Source organism: Pelecanus crispus, chromosome 7 (genome assembly GCF_030463565.1).
Source record: "Pelecanus crispus isolate bPelCri1 chromosome 7, bPelCri1.pri, whole genome shotgun sequence".
In the NCBI taxonomy this organism is placed as follows: domain Eukaryota; kingdom Metazoa; phylum Chordata; class Aves; order Pelecaniformes; family Pelecanidae; genus Pelecanus; species Pelecanus crispus.
The window spans coordinates 31233822-31249898 of record NC_134649.1 but is presented as its reverse complement, the minus strand read 5'-3'; the positions used below and the strand labels follow the sequence as shown (position 1 = coordinate 31249898).

Here is a 16077-nt window from a genome sequence, read left to right as displayed (position 1 = left end):
AAGCTACAGTGGGTGGTTAACAGGAAAGGGGAGACCAGGGCAGCCTCCTCTGCTACAGGTAAAAAAGGATACATAGATTAAGGAGGAAACGAGCACAGGATGTGTGTGCTCAGTGAAGGGGTGAAAGGAATGCAGAAATTACTGGAAAGGATTACATTTCAGTGGATTCTTTCAGCTGATTTTCTGCATGAGGAGTATCAGCTAAGGGGCAAGCAGGGAGCTAGTGGAAACAGAGGAGAAAGGAAAGCCTCAGCTTCAGCCTCTCACTGCCATTAGATAAGACCAGAAGGAAGGAAGGAAGAGGCAGTCTGCTGGAGGGAGGGACAGGAAAGCTGGTTGCTGGCCTTTCCTCTGCTTAGCCAAGCTCTTCAGTGAGTGCCTGGACCAGGGTAATCCTTTCACTTCCTCACAGCTCCACTCAGAGCTTGCTGAGACTTAGGGGTACTGCTAGACCTTTTCCCAGGAGAGCTCATTTCCTCCAGGATCCTGCAGCTTTCTGGGTAGATTCCATTTACAACACGCTACAAAGCCAGTGACGGGGATCTGTTATGAAGAACAAACCAAGAAGCCCGAAGTGCTTTTTGTCCCACAAGACCATTTTCTGATGCACCCAGCATCACACTCACCCCAAGTAAATCATCATCGACCAGCAGGAGCCCCTCAAAACCACTTGTGTGGTCCAACACCACAGTAGAGGGACCAAGCCGGCCCTCTGCTACCTGATCTGAAACAAGAGTTACAGAAAACCTGTTAGGGAAAGTTGTGCAGGATTTAACGGTACACCTGATGAGTGCCTCCAGCTAGACTACAACAGCACCTGGATTCTGCTACAGTGGAGGAAGACTGAAATAGTTACCCATATTAGACCACGAGAACCTCAGGAAAGGAGACACCATTGAGATTTAAAAGGAAGTTTTCACAGCAACACACAAGGCCTTAGCTATGCAGCATTCAGGTCATATGTTAAGTTTTCCACATCACCTTAAAATTTTACTTTGGCAAAATTCAAAGACCAAACTAAACTCTGAGCCAGATGTTTGGCCAACATATCACGCTTTGTTTGCAGCCAGCAAGAAAAATTCTTCTTTTTAGGTGAGGAGCCAGGCTGTATCCTGCCCCATCCTGACTCATTCGGGGAAAAGAATCCTAGCAAGAATACAGGTAACAGCCTGAGGCCAAAGTGAATACCCACAGTGGAGATCACTATGTAAAAATTGTCAACAAGCCTCTGCATTTCCCACTGAGGATAGCACTGCACACTGCTGGTCACAGTAATGGCTCTGCATATCATTATCAGTGAAATACCTCCAATGTTTGCCCCAAAACTGCTTTTCCAGGCATTTTCGCCTGGAAATACACCTCCTCCATCTGCAAGCAGACCTGCTCCAGGGCTGTCTGATGAGCCCCTCACAGGCAGGATTTAAAGATACAATAAATTAGAGCACAGGAGGGCAGAACAACGCTCAGTCAGGGAACTGCCTTTCATGATACAACTTGTCCTCCCAATTCAGCAGCACAAGCAGAAGCGCAAATTAGACAGACATTCAGTGTCCCCTACCTCGACTGTCTTCAGAGCCATTCTCCTCTGCCAGCAACCGGTCAAGGTGCTCCTGCAGGTTCTGGAACGTCAGGTACTTTCTAGGGAATAAACACGCACAGGAGCTCTTCACAAAACTCTGTCTCCAAGCTTTAAAGAGTTGCAGCCCAGACACATGTGTCTGCACAGTCCTGTGCTGTGAGACATGAACTGGGAAGTTCTGTTGATCTGTGTTTCTTGTCATGAATCTGAGGAATTTGCTGCCCAGCATGTTGGGGCAATGAATGAGCCAAGGACCAAATATAGCGTGAACAAGCAAAGGAGTTAAGAAAGGATCTTGAATTCTTCAATCTACTCGGAGTATTTTGTGGCAGTAAGAAAACTGTACTGTGGTACAGTGGCAGTAAGAAACCAGCTGTACTACCAACAACTGTGGACCATGACTTTGCTGCAGTCAGCACCATACAAACATGGCATAAGTCAGGATTCATTTTTTTTTCCCAAGCATTTTGTAATACAAAAGAAGAGAGAAGACCACACCAGCAGCTGTAGCAGTTCAGACAAAGGTCAGACTAGCCCAGCATCCTCTCTCTGACAACAGCCAAAACCATTTTGTTTTCATACTGAGAAGTTGCTCATGTACCCCCTCTGGGCCACTATTTTAGAGAACTTTCTCATACTGCCCTCCCCTATTTCTTTCTTTTCAAGGCTAGTTTACTTAGCTGTTCCTTGTACAAGAGCAATTCCAGATATCTGACTTGCTCTTACCCTTCCTCAAAACCTCTGCAGCTCTAAAATACCCTTTTGGAGTTGGTGAGACCAGAACCACATGATACTGGCGATGAGGGTAAACCACAAATTTATTCAGTGGCATAATGATTTTCCTTATCCTACATCCCTTTCCTAATAATTCCTAACTTCCTGCTTTCTTCTTCTGACTTCGTATTCCCACCCCAATCTCATTCCTACGCAGTAAAAATCAGCCAAGGGCCCATCATTTTACGCACAATGTTGAGGCTGTTCCCCTTTCAGTACATCCCTTTGCATTTCCCTACACTGAGTTTCATAGACCACTTCACTATCCAGTCACTATCATAGCCGCCTTACCTTTACATTGCTCTAAACGGCTTTGTAACAGCAGCAAACTTTCCTGCCTCATGCTCTCTCCCTGTCCAAGTCTCCCAAGGATACACAGAACAACACAGGTCGTGCTCCAGATCTTTGAGGGACCCCAGCAGGACCTCCTTTTACTGTGAGAGTTGCTAGTTGTTTCTATCCCTGCTTCCCATTTCCAAAGCCATCTGTGGAACAACTTCCCACTTCTGCAGGACTAGGGGTTTCCCCAAGACTGTCGTGAGAGACCTTTTGAAAGCCTGATGGATGTGAAGATGCACAGAAGTGGAACCAAAGAATCAGTTTTGGTTGGCATGAGAGGGTGGCTTCAGCAAAGCAACTTAATCAGCAGCTAGCATGGAGGAATAGTTGTGGAAGGAGGTTAGAAGAGCAGGAGACAGCCAGAGAGATGTCTGCAGCGAGGTCCTCTGTGAGGAATTTAGGCCTCCAAAGACAAGATGTCATACCATGAAAGTTGCTCTCATATGGCAAACGTTATTTTCAAGACCTATTTTACTGCTACCAGGCTTTCTACCAAATAGCCAAGTCCAGGGAAAAGGGTGCGAAAAAAAGAAAGAGAGAGACCAGTCCAACAAACTATCTGTTCTGTGCTTTCAAGTCATTAATCACCAGGCAAAGAAATTAGAAATACTGAAAACCAAAATTCCCAGGCAGATGGAATATTCCAAGGCATGCTGGCAGGAGAGCTCATGGCAAAGTAACATGACGCACTTTGCCTGCCTGCCTGCCTGCCCCCCCCCACCGCTGGCCGCCATAACCCTAGCTCACCAAGAGCGGAGAGGGCCAAGGGCTATTTTTAGCAGCTCTGAGCTCACATTTGAGCTGGCAGTACTAAGTATAGCCCATGGAATGTGACCCCAGCCATTCTGCAGCACCACCAACCAGCAGGAGCTACACGCCTGCCTCGCTCTACCACACTCTACCTGCCCTGAACCTGTCTGACTTGCCCCTGGCAAAAGAGCTAAATGCAAGGGAAATTTTTCTCATCCAAAGCTACAAGTGTTTGGGCTACAAGGTGAAGGAGAACTGAAAACAAATAGAAGAAAACAGACACTAAACAGGAATTTTCTGTTTCTTTTCCTTTGGTGACTCCTAGTAATAAAAGTACCAACAGTTCCACAGCCCGAGAAATGTGTGGTATTCCATGTGTCAGTAACAGCCTTGCCTTTAGTTTACAGACCACTGACAACCTATTTTTCATTCCTGTACCTAAAACTTGTGCATTTTGCACTTCCTTACAAGTAAAGAAGGAACAGCAACAATAAGGTGAATGCCTACTTGCCTATTTATTTCAGAAATATTGCCTAGTGATTTTGTATATGGGGTTTTTCATGCAAAAAATTCTGAAGAATTCCTTCCTAGCAAGCCCTGCAATTTGAAAAAGCCATTAAAGGAGAAGACCTAAGAGTCATTTCTATAACACGGTGCTGCTGTGCTTTTAACAAAGATCACTGTGTGGCACTAAAAGATCTTTCCTTTCACTGCAGTGCTGTATATCTGGGGACTGATACAGCAGCACTTGCCATCTAGTGAATAAGAAGTCCGATACCTGTAAGCAGCTGCAGGTTGGTTCCCATCAGCACTGGTAAAGACACGATGCAGATAATCATTCAGCAGCCTGCTGTTCACAATCCCTTGTGAAAAAACAGAAAAGAAAGCTTAGGGAGTCAGGAGGTAAACTCAAACAATAATTTCATGTACAAGCAAGAAACTGCTAACTATGGGAAAATGATGTTCAAGTTTGCAGATAAACACGGTGGAGAATGCAGCTTCAAGAAGTCATTCATCATCTTAATGTCTTTACTAGCAGCCCCAGAATCCAGCATTATGAGGTGCATCTCCGCACATGGGCTCTTTCCAATTTGAGCTGCTCTACAATAGCAAATGGGAGGCTATAAATTGGTCCCCACATGTGGAACTATATCCTTAGGAATCCTGCTGTACTACTTCCAGACAAAGTACCTTCAAAAGCTGGAGGTGAGAATCCAATTTCATTTCCAAAAAATAAAAATAAAAGTCTTATCCCTATTGCAATTCCTGATGTCCTATTCATACCTGGGACGTTTTAAGTACCTACATCTCTTAACTGCACTAGAAGATGCTGAGATAGAAAGGTTTGCAGATGCAGTTCATCTCTTCTAACCCACAGCCCTCTTTAATGATGTATGCCTCACTTCAGCTTTCACTGTGAAAAACAATCCCTAGTGTCACATGGATGCAGCATGCTTTATTTCTGGGTGCAACAGCGTCCTCAAATGCCAGATCTGCAGTCTCATAAGCACAATTCTGCTGGGTTGGTGAGTCCAAGAGAAAACAGACTGCCTAGCAGGTACCAAAATTTCCCAGAAAAGGATTAATCTGAGAACTTGACAAGCTATTCATCCTGGAAGGGGAACTCCCTGAATCAGAGGGGACAAAGGCAGGCAACACAACATTGTCCAGCCTCACGAGGCAGGGCTGTGTGCTGAAGAAAGGGCACTGTGACATGAGTTTCTGGAGTCCTTAGTACGACAGGAATGTCCCTCCGAAAATCTCATCTCAGTTTAGGGATTTGCTCAGTTTCAGCCCCACCCCACCTCACATCAGCAAGGTAATGGCAACTGGAAGGCAGCTGATCTCAAGTGAGGCAAGGGGCACTCACCCCATCCACAGTGGTCTGGCTTTTACATGGCACGTACACACCCATACCTGTGGCCTTGGACTTCTCTGGCTCGGTGCTCAGCCTGTAGCTCTTCCTTGAGAAAGCAGTCCCAGCACCTCTCGACGTCATTCTTCACAGGCACCACTTCCAGAGTGGACATAAGACGGACAGATGCCTAGAACAAAACTTGCTGGGGAGGATGCTGCCTTTAGATTTCTCCCTTTCTTGGAGGTTGATGTACCTGGATTGAACAACAGGGATAAGCCAAAAAAAAGCCAGAGTCCTTGCACTAATGACATCCAAGAGCCCAAAGCCAACTGACTGCCAACCCTGCTCTCAGTCCCATCTGTCCAACAGCTCAAAATCTTCCCAAAGCAGACAAGGCATAAAGCCACACTCCAGACAACCACACAGACCCCACTCCAAACAAAGGCACAGGCAGAACCAAGCCAGAAACACAGGCAACCTTTGCACCGAGTTTGAGCCAGAAGCACTGAGACAGCACAGGGTCGCAGCTACCACCACTGCCAAACACTGCCGAAACTGGCAACCTGCTACTCATGTCCTGATGGGACGCTTCTGCCTTCCTCTCCCATACTGTATTCTTTAAGACAGGAATATGCACCTGGTTAATCTTCTGTTTAACAGGTTATTAAATTATTCCACTATCCAAAACAGAGAGAGAGGGAGGAGGAATAAGACAAATGCAGATGAACTGGACTACAAAAGAGTATCATTGACTACAAAGCAAAAGACCCAGCTGTCAGTTTTATAGGAACAAAAGCAGGTGCAGGTAGAAGTATGCAGAAGTGTTTACAGGCGAAAACCTACCACAAGACTAAAGATTCATGACCCTTCCTGGTATCGCTAGAATGCAAAGGATGCTATCAGAGTTGATCTGACATGTGCCAGGACAAAAAGAATAAATTCAAGTTGCTAATTACATCCAGCTTCAAAATGTTAGGTTACACCCCTCTGCTGTTTCTGATTGCGCTGACAGCTGACCATCACTGTAAGTCTCTCTCATTCACTAGACAGCCATCTGACAAACCGCTTTGTGACGCACAGAGCAAGAGGAAGATGCAACAAGAGCAAATGCTGCAGGAATTAAATGCTTGCCAGCAATCTCATACAGAGCAGAAACTAAGATGAACCTAAGAAAAGTTAGTGAACTTGCCAAGTGACTTAAGTGCCACAGCAACTCCACTGGCAGAAGATCACTTGAGCCTCAGCCAGCCTCGGAAAGGATTTCCTAAAGCCCCCTTCCTCAGGGCCACCCCAGCATCCAGCAGCGGAGCAGCACTGCCTGGCGTCCCTCCTGCAGCACTGCTGAGTGAAACCACAGGAACAAAGCAAAAACCAGTCTGGATCAATAGCCCTGAACGATCTGCATCAGAGACTCCAAACAAGGAACAAAACAAACTATAAACAGAAACACATCACTTACTACCAAAGCAGAGCTGACAGCACTATGTGTACTATCCTAAAAGTACTCTAAACATGAGAGACATTTCACCTCAGTCAGGACAAGTTAAAAACATCTGAGGGTGGCGGGGAGTGCCCATAGCCCTTCCCAAGGGCGGCCCAGTACCCACGCTGCTGAAACAGCCTGAATGCTTAGGCAGAGTGCAGCACGACCACACCGGCACCATACAAGATGCACTGCTGCCACTGCTGCAGTGCCAGGGTTTTTTTTTCAGTTGGAGCAGATGCTGCTTTCAACAGGTCAGAGAAAGAGCAAGGCAGGGGAACAAACATCTGTGCCTTTGCTGCTCCCATGTGCGATTCACAAAACCGGCCCCAGCAGCTCCGGCAAAGACACCCAGCTCTGAGCCTGGCCACGGGTTAAACTCTGTTCTCTGGGCAATGGCAAGCAGCTTCCAGCAAAAGGGCAGAATAAACAACACGGTGGAAGCCAGATCTTAAATTGAGCCGACTGGAGGCAGGCGAGGAGGCCAAGAAGCTGGGCCAGCAAACACAGCTTTGTCTGGCAGCTGCCAACCGAGCCCTCCCGCTCTCACCAGGGCAGCGGGGATGAAGCCGGCAGGGAGACAGCCAAGCAGCAGAAGCCCCGGCGCCGCTCAGAAAACTGCTCTGCATTAATCACAAGCATGGGTCTCTGTGGCACCCCCAACCTGGCAGCACCCCCAAACCAGAAATCCCAGGCAGCCATTGCCCAAATCCAGGAACCCACGCTAAAACCAGGCACATCCCACAACCGGCAGCACCCCTGAAGCTCGCAGCATGCCCCAAGCCCAGCGAGACCCACAAACCCAGAGAAACCCCCTAAACTGGGCAGCACTCCCTGCAGCCATAGACACCCCCCTAAACCAGGCAGCACTCTCCATGACCACAAACACCCCAAAACCCGGGGGGTCCCTACACCTGCCCACAACCCCGAAAGCCCAGAAACCCCCGCCAGGCGCGGAAGCACCCCCCAATCGGTCGCGTCCCCCCAAAACCGGACGACATTCCCCAAGACCAGCCGCAACCCCAGAACCCGCTGCCCGGCCCCCAGCCCCGCGGAGGCAGGGCCAGACCCGGGGCCGGGACATGCGAGGAACCCGCACTACCGCGGCAGCGCACGGGGGAGCCCGGGACGGCCCAGGCCCAGCGGCCGCCGCACTCACCGCCTGCCCGGCCGCGCCGCCGCCGCCGCCGCAGAGCTACGGCGAGCCGCGAGGGCCATGCCGGGCGGGCGGGCGCGGCCCGCGTTGCCGGGAGACGGGCGGCGGCGCCGGGCGGGCCGCGCCGCAGGACCGCTCAGGGCTCAGGCCGTGCCGGGCCACCCTCCCGGGGGCGGAGGCAGAGACCCCCGGTCCCAGGCGGGGGTGTGAACTTCCCCCGGGGAAACCGAGCAGGCTGCGGGGCCAGCGAGGCCCGAAGCACACGGCCATGGCGCTGGGGAGCCGGCCAAGGCCAGCCCGCAAGGAGGGAGGTCTGGGGAAGGTGCTGCCAACCGTCAGTGGAGAAGACAACCGTCTGGGCCCAGCCGCTAACGCTGCCCCTCGAGAAAGGGAGAGGAGGAGGAAGGCGACACATGCGCGTGGCATCTCCCGCTGCAGTCATTAACGGCCACCTTTATTGTGCCGGCGGAGGGGGATCAGGGCCAGCACTCGGGGACGGCGCACGGCTGGTCCCGTGGCGGCGTTCGGGCCGGCTGTAAGGAGTTTGGGCCCGACGTTGCAAGTGGGAGCGCTCTCGCATCCGCGCGGGCCCAGGGGGGCTGGAGCGGCTGCTGCTCTGGAGCGCTGGCGAGCCGAAGGAGGGCCCCGATGGCAGCTGGCTGGCGGTGCTGGGGCTGCTGGTCTCGTGTGCCGCGGAGCTGTGGGACGGCCCCAGCACGGCCTGGCTGGCGGTGCTGCTCCCAGCACTGGGTGCTGCTGTGCAGCTGCTCTCAGGGCATCCCGTGGGCCGGCTGTAGGGCTTTTGGGCCCGACGCTGCAACCGGGAGCGGTTTTGCGTGCGGTCGGGCCCAGGTGGGCTGGAGCGGCTGCTGCCCTGAAGCACTGGGGAGCCGTGGGATGGCCCTGATGCCGCATTGCTGGGGCTGCTGGCCTCTGGTGCCAGGGAGCCATGGGATGGCCCCGATGCTGCCTGGCTGCCAGTGCTGGGGCTGCTGCTGGTCTCCGGAGCTGCAGATCCAAGAGACTGCCGTGATGCCGCCTGGCTGGTGGTGCCAGGGCTGCTGGTCTCAGGTGCTGGGGAGCTGTGGGATGGCCCCAGTCCTGACTGGCTGGCAGTGCTGGGGCCGGTGAGCTCCGAGCTGTGACCGGAGGCTGTAAGGGGAGAAGCAGGAAGGTCAAGGGCACGGCCCCCCAGGCCCGGGGCAGGATAGGTGCCAGAGCGGTGCCCCCAGCCCTCCTGGAGCAGAGAGGCTCTGCCAAGCCCTCCCTGGGCACCCGCGGCCAGGACTCGCCTGGGCCCTGGCCCCAGCCCAGGGGCACGCGGCTGCTTTGCCTCTTACCGGTGCCCAGGCCAGCACAGCTGTCGCACTCCCAGCTGGCCGTGCTGTTCCTCCAGTAGGAGCAGCGTCTGTGGGTGCCCTCGGCAGCGCAGGAGCAGCACAGGAGCAGTTGCCAGGGCCTGGGGAAGCAAACGGGTTCACGGCTGTGAGGACAAAGTGACGGCAGCACGGGCTTGTCCGGCAGAGCTCTTGTTCTTCGTCCTGCCGCTTTGAGCCCTTGGCCAGACAGAGATCCCGTGCAGAGCCGCGGGGTGCAGCTTTGGCAACTCACCCCTCTTCCTCTGCCTGCTCCCTGCCTCCTGGACAAAGGCACTCACGGGCATCGCAGCGCCTGTGCCTCTCATTTAGTGCTGCGTATGCACGGCTGTTCTCCCATGATGGCAGTCTGATGGAGAAAGGAGAAGTGAGGAGCCCCTGCTTCCCCAGCATAAGGCATCTGCAGGGCATCCCTGCTCTTCCCCCCGCTGCCCTGTTTCCAACTTCTCCGTAAAGTGGAAACCCAGACTCACGGGACGGCGGAGGGCCAGGGCTGCAGGGGCAGGCCCTGGCAGGGCACAGCGCTTGCACCCTCCTGCCTCGTGAGCCGAGCACAAGGACACCAACCTGAAGGGGATTCGGATCCCCATGACGAGCATTTCCGGGAGGAAGAGATCCTTATCCCTACAGAGGGGGCACTGGAAGCAAGAGAAGCCAGTGCTCACAGCCTGTCCCTGCAGGAATACCATAAGGAGCACGAGTTGAGGCCCTGGTGCTGCTGAGCGCCCGCCGTGCCCCAGGGCGAGGGAGTGGCTCCTACCTGGATGCAGCCCCTGTGGAACCAGGCGTGTTGGCACGCTGGGCACACCATGGTGCCGTAGGACGTTCTGTCCTCCACAAGGTCCAGGCAGATGAGGCAGGTGGTGTTCTCCTCCGGAGCCGCCTCCACTGCCTGCTCTGGGCGGTGCTCCCAGCAGAAGGACCTGGGGGGAAGAGGAAAGGGACGGGCGAGGTGAGAAGTGCCGGGTCCTTCCCCGCCGGCGGCGATGAGGGGAGAGGAGGTACCTGTACTGAGGGAAGAACTGGGTGACGCATCCACCCTCCACGGCACAGGGGAGATGGAAGCTGCGGTCGCAGCCCGTCTCCTGGCAGGCGATGGTGGCCCCGCTCTCGCCACAGACGAAGCAGTGCTGGAAAAAGCACAGCAGCCCCCATCAGCGGCAGCCTCGGCGCCCCCACAGGCAGCCCCACGCCTCCGGGCAGGGCGCAGGATGCGGCCGCTGCTGGGTCACACCGCGCAGATCTGCCTGGCGGACGAGGCTCCTGTGCTGGAGCCTCCCTCTGTGGAGCTGCTGGGAGCGAGACTTTTGTCCCAGAGCTGGTTGGAATGTGAGGAGTCGCAGTGCCCGAACAGCACCTTTTGGCCAACAGTGCCGCCCTCGACAGCTGCCCTGGGGGGCCCAGCGTTTGACTCCGCACTTGCTGCAGGAGCAGCCGCCCCGGTTACGTGGGTGCCGAGGGCTCGGGCCCCCGCCTCAGCACTTCACACCCACCCCTGTGAGGCGGGGGCCGTGTCACAATGGGTGGCAGGTGGCCAAGGGCGGTGGAGATGTCACAGCGGCCACTGTGACCCGCGGGGGCAAGCCCACAGAAAGCAACGCCGGGCTCGGGCCGTGCGTCAGTGCGACCTGGTGAGGTGAGGAGAGGGCAGGGCAGGGACGGGGCTCGCGCGGGGCTGCCGAGGGAGGAGGGGAGCCCCACGCCTCGGGGCTCTGGGCCTGTGCTGCCAGCTCGCCCGCGTCTCGCTTCTCCCTCACCCGCCATCCTGCTTCTCCCTCAGAGTCAGCAGAGGAGCATCCGGAGGAGACCCCCAGCGCCGCTGGGACAGGGTCTCTCCAAACGCTCACCGTTGACGTGCGCCATGTCTGCAAGGAAGCGGAAGGCCCCCGACTCGATGGAGCAGGGTGAGAGCAACGTATCCCTCCCGCAGCCTGGCAGAGGGGTTGCCGGCGCGGTCAGCGTGGGGCCGAGAGCAGCGGCAGGGGGAGGCAGGAGCTCCCCAACCGTGGGCACCTGCTGGGACACGCGTGCCTGCAATGCCCCCTTCCTCTCCAAGGCCTCCAGCCCTGCCCATCAGCCAGCTAGGCAGGGACACAGGAGGCCCTTGCGGGCAATGCCTCAGGGACGCTTGCCCCGGCCCCGCAGAGCTGCTCATCCCCGGTGCCATTTGCTCTCTCCCCCCGCAGCATGCATGCTGTGTCGCCGGGCAGAGGCTGACCCGGATGTCTGTGGGCGCATGCTGGAGAAGCAAGGACTCCGTGCTCATATGTTTTGCCTGGTGAGTTCGTCTGGGGCTCCCTCCAGCTTTGCGACAGGCACTCCCTGCCACGCTCTCCTTTCTCATCAGCTTCTTGTCTGTTCTCTTCTGCAGTTTTTTGCCAACAAGCTGTTTCAGCAAGGGAGTAGGGATGGGGTTCCCCTTGAGGATATTAGACACACGATCAAGCAGGCAGCACGGAAGGTGAGGCCCTGACAAGAACAGGGAGATTGGAGCCGGGAGAGGTTGGCGGGAGCCCAGCCTAGACCCCAAGAAAGAAACCCCAGCCCTTGCAACCAGCTCTGGGACAAAAGTCTCGCTCCCAGCAGCTCCACAGAGGGAGGCTCCAGCACAGGAGCCTCGTCCGCCAGGCAGATCTGCGCGGTGTGACCCAGCAGCGGCCGCATCCTGCGCCCTGCCCGGAGGCGTGGGGCTGCCTGTGGGGGCGCCGAGGCTGCTGCTGATGGGGGCTGCTGTGCTCTTTCCAGCACTGCTTCGTCTGTGGCGAGAGCGGGGCCACCATCACCTGCCGGGAGACGGGCTGCGACCGCAGCTTCCATCTCCCCTGTGCCGTGGAGGGTGGATGCATCACCCAGTTCTTTGGGCTCTACAGGTAAGGGTAGCTGGCCCTCATGGGGGAGGGTGCTCACCTTCAGTCCCCTTCCTGTCAGCATCAGCCAAACAAGAAAGGAACCCACAGTGACACTTTCCAGCGGCTGGGTTCAGGGAGAGCCAGAGCTGGGCAAGGTCTGGTTCTCCTTCATACCTCCTCTCCCCTCCTCACCTCCACCGGGGAAGGACCCAGCACTTCCCACCTCGCCCGTCCCTTTCCTCTTCCCCCCAGGTCCTTCTGCTGGGAGCACCGCCCAGAGCAGGCAGTGGGGGCGGCTCCAGAGGAGAACACCACCTGCCTCATCTGCCTGGACCCTGTGGAGGACAGAACGTCCTACGGCACCATGGTGTGCCCAGCGTGCAAACACGCCTGGTTCCATAGGGGCTGCATCCAGAAACAGGCTATCCATGCTGGCTTCTCGGGCTTCTGCTGTCCGCATTGTCAAAACCAATATCGATTTCTGATGGAAATGCGCACCATGGGGATCCAAATCCCCTCCAGGTTGGTTTTTTTTTCACAGCTCAAAAGATAGAGGGGTGCAAGTGCTGTGCCCTGCCAGGGCCTGCCCCTGCAGCCCTGGCCCTCCGCTCTCCCGTGAGTCTGGGTTTCAGCTTCATGGAGGAGCTGGAAACAGGGCAGCGGGGGGAAGAGCAGGGATGCCCTGCTTCTGCCTTTTGCCGGGGAAGCAGGGGCTCATCACTTCTCCTTTCCTTCAAAAATAGAGGACCATCATGGGAGGATGGTACCTATGAACATCTATACGAAAGGCACAGGCGCTGCGATGCCCGTGAGTGCCTTTGCCCAGGAGGCAGGGAGCAGGCAGAGGAAGAGGGGTGAGTTGCTAAAGCTGCACCCCGCGGCTCTGCACGGGATCTCTGTCTGGCCAAGGGCTCAAAGCGGAAGGAAGAAGAAGAAGAGCTCTGCCGGACAAGCCCGTGCTGCCGTCACTTTGTCCTCACAGCCATGAACCCGTTTGCTTCCCCAGGCCCTGGCAACTGCTCCTGTGCTGCTCTTGCGCTGCCGAGGGCACCCACAGACGCTGCTCCTTCATGAAGCACAGCACGGCCAGCTGGGAGTGCGACAGCTGTGCTGGCCTGGGCACCGGTAAGAGGCAAAGCAGCCGCGTGCCCCTGGGCTGGGGCCAGGGCCCAGGCGAGTCCTGGCCGCGGGTGCCCAGGGTGGGCTTGGCAGAGCCTCTCTGCTCCAGGAGGGCTGGGGGCACCGCTCTGGCACCTATCCTGCCCCGGGCCTGGGGGGCCGTGCCCTTGACCTTCCTGCTTCTCCCCTTACAGCCTCCGGTCACAGCTCGGAGCTCACCGGCCCCAGCACTGCCAGCCAGTCAGGATCGAGGCCATCCCACAGCTCCCCGGCACCCGAGACCAGCAGCCCCGGCACCACCAGCCAGGCGGCATCATGGCAGTCTCTTGGATCTGCAGCTCCGGAGACCAGCAGCAGCCCCAGCACCAGCAGCCAGGCAGCATCGGGGCCATCCCAATGCTCCCTGGCCCCCGAGACCAGCAGCCCCAGCACTGGCAGCCAGGTGGCATCAGGGCCGTCCCATGGCTCCCTAGCACTGGTGTCCAGGAGCCCCAGCACCGGCAGCCAGGCAGCATCGGGGCCATCCCACTGCTCCCTGGCCCCTGAGAGCAGAAGCCCCAGCACTGGTAGCCATGTGGCATTAGGGCCGTCCCATGGCTCCCTAGCACTGGTGTCCAGGAGCCCCAGCACCAGCAGCCAGGCAGCATCGGGGCCATCCCACGGCTCCCTGGCCCCCGAGATCAGCAGCCGAAGCACTAGTAGCCAGGTGGCATCAGGGCCGTCCCATGGCTCCCTAGCATTGGTGTCCAGCAGCCCCAGCACTGGTAGCCAGGCAGCATCAGGGCCGTCCCACGGCTCCCCAGTGCTTGAGGGCAGCAGCCGTTCCAGCGCCCCTGGGCCCGACCGCATGCGAAAACGCTTCCGGTTGCGACATCGCGCCCCGAATCCCTACAGCCGGCCCAGAAGATGCATTGAGAGCAGCTGCATGCCAGCACCAAGTGCTGAGAGCAGCACCGCCAGACAGGCCATGCTGGGGCTGTCCCACAGCTCCCCGGCACTGGAGACCACCAGCGCCAGCATTGCCAGCCAGCTGCCATCGGGGCCCTCCTTCAGTTCCCTGGCACCAGAGACCACCAGCCCCAGCACCACCAGGCAGGCAGCATCGGGGCCATCCCACAGCTCCCCACTGCTTGAGGGCAGCAGCCGTTCCAGCGCCCCTGGGCCCGACCGCATGCGAAAACGCTTCCGGTTGCAACATCGTGCCCCAAATCCCTACAGTCGACCCAGAAGACGCTGTGAGAGCAGCTGCGCGCCAGCACCGGGTGGGCCGTCCCACAGCTCCACGGCGCGCAACACCAGCAGCAGCCCCAGCACCGCCAGCCAGCTGCCATCGGGGCCCTCCTTCGGCTCGCCAGCGCTCCAGAGCGGCAGATGCTCCAGCCCCCCCGGGCCCCTGCGGATGCGAGAGCGCTCCCGCTCGCAACGTCGGGCCCAAACGCCTTACAGCCGGCCCGAACGCCGCCACGGGACCAGCCGTGAGCCGTCCCCGAGTGCCGGCCCTGATCCCCCTCCGTCGGCACAATAAAGGTGGATGTTAATGAATCACAGAATCATAGACTCTTTTAGGTTGGAAAAGACCTTTAAGATCATCCAGTGCAACCATTCACCTAACATTACTACCAAGTCCACCACTAAGCCAGTTAAGGGTAGAGTAGCAATTTCATGTTTCCTGGCTTGGTGGCTGGATTATTTTTAATGAAACTAAAAACTAGGAATCATGAAGGTTGGAAAGGACCTCTAAGATCATCAGTCCAGTCATCAACCCAACACCACCAACCATGTCCCACAGTGCCACGTCTACCCGTTTTTTCAACACTCCCAGGGCTTGTGAGTCCACCACCTCTCTGGGCAGCCTGTTCCAACGCTTCACTACCCTTTCCATGAAGAAATTTGTCCTACTATCCAATCTAAACCTCCCCTGACGCATCTTGAGGCCATTTCCTCTTGTCCTATCGCTAGTTACTTGGGAGAAGAGACCAGCGCCCACCTCACTACAACCTCCTTTCACGTAGTGGTGGAGCGTGATACGGTCTCCCCTCAGCCTCCTCTTCTCCAGGCTAAACAACCCCAGTTCCCTCAGCCGCTCCTCACAAGACTTGTTCTCTAGACCCTTCACCGGCTTTGTTGCCCTTCTCTGGACACGCTCCAGCAACTCAGTGTCCTTCTTGTACTGAGGGGCCCAAAACTGTGCCAGGAGTGCCTGAATTGCACGGTGTTGTGACTTCCCCATACCTTGGAAGACGAGAGCAAAGCTCTGACGCAGCGTGGGTGGGGCCAGGAGTGACAGCGGCCAAACCCCCACTTATTAAAACAGCCCCCTGGGGAGTGCGAGCGACCAGGAGCGCGGCGACCAGGATGGGCAAACAGGGCGTGGCGCGTCAGTAGGGCGTGGCGCGTCAATTTGTGCGGCAGTTCACGCAGGCGGGGCACGCGGGGAAGTCCAAATGCCTCCGCTCCTAGTTCCAAAGGGAAACTCAGGCAGTGGTCACCATCCTCTCAGGAGAATACCTGGCAGCTATGGTTACCACCTGCCCGAAAGCCTCTGCCAGAAGGAATGCGGCGACCCAGACGGAGCTCACGCACAAACACGCAGCCATCCATGTCGCCGGCTGCAGGGAGTGCCTGAGCCTGTCGCTTGTACCGGAGGGCAGCAGAGACAGCAAATGTCTTCGCTGTGACCAGGTAGATGATCTGCTCAGCCTGGTGGCAGAGCTGAAGGAGGAGGTGGAAAGGCTGAGTATCAGGGAGTGTGAGAGGGAGATAGACTGGTGGAGCCACACATTACCATCCCTGG

General features: G+C 56.6%; 2 protein-coding genes and 1 pseudogene across 3 annotated transcripts in view; 1 reads left to right on the top strand and 2 right to left on the bottom strand.

Annotated features, from left to right (window-relative positions):
• RNF123 (ring finger protein 123) overlaps positions 1-5441 on the bottom strand; it is a 48612-nt gene extending 43171 nt beyond the window's left edge. For both annotated transcript variants that reach the window (XM_075713617.1, XM_075713618.1), the window contains exons 1-4: positions 5360-5441; positions 4221-4305; positions 1559-1638; positions 627-724 (exon numbers count right to left, since the gene is read on the bottom strand). In XM_075713617.1, coding sequence (XP_075569732.1) covers positions 627-724; positions 1559-1638; positions 4221-4305; positions 5360-5441 — 345 coding nt within the window. The remainder of the gene's footprint in view (positions 1-626; positions 725-1558; positions 1639-4220; positions 4306-5359) is intronic.
• A 3-nt stretch (positions 5442-5444) lies between these two features.
• Positions 5445-10442, bottom strand: LOC142594002 (E3 ubiquitin-protein ligase PHF7-like; annotated as a pseudogene).
• A 734-nt stretch (positions 10443-11176) lies between these two features.
• On the top strand, positions 11177-14522 carry LOC142594001 (E3 ubiquitin-protein ligase PHF7-like). Its single transcript, XM_075714591.1, has 8 exons — positions 11177-11230; positions 11687-11776; positions 12061-12185; positions 12417-12686; positions 12908-13018; positions 13171-13289; positions 13478-13590; positions 14502-14522. The coding sequence occupies exons 1-8, from the start codon at positions 11177-11179 to the stop codon at positions 14520-14522; spliced, it is 903 nt and encodes a 300-aa protein (XP_075570706.1).
• The last annotated feature ends 1555 nt before the right edge of the window (positions 14523-16077 follow it).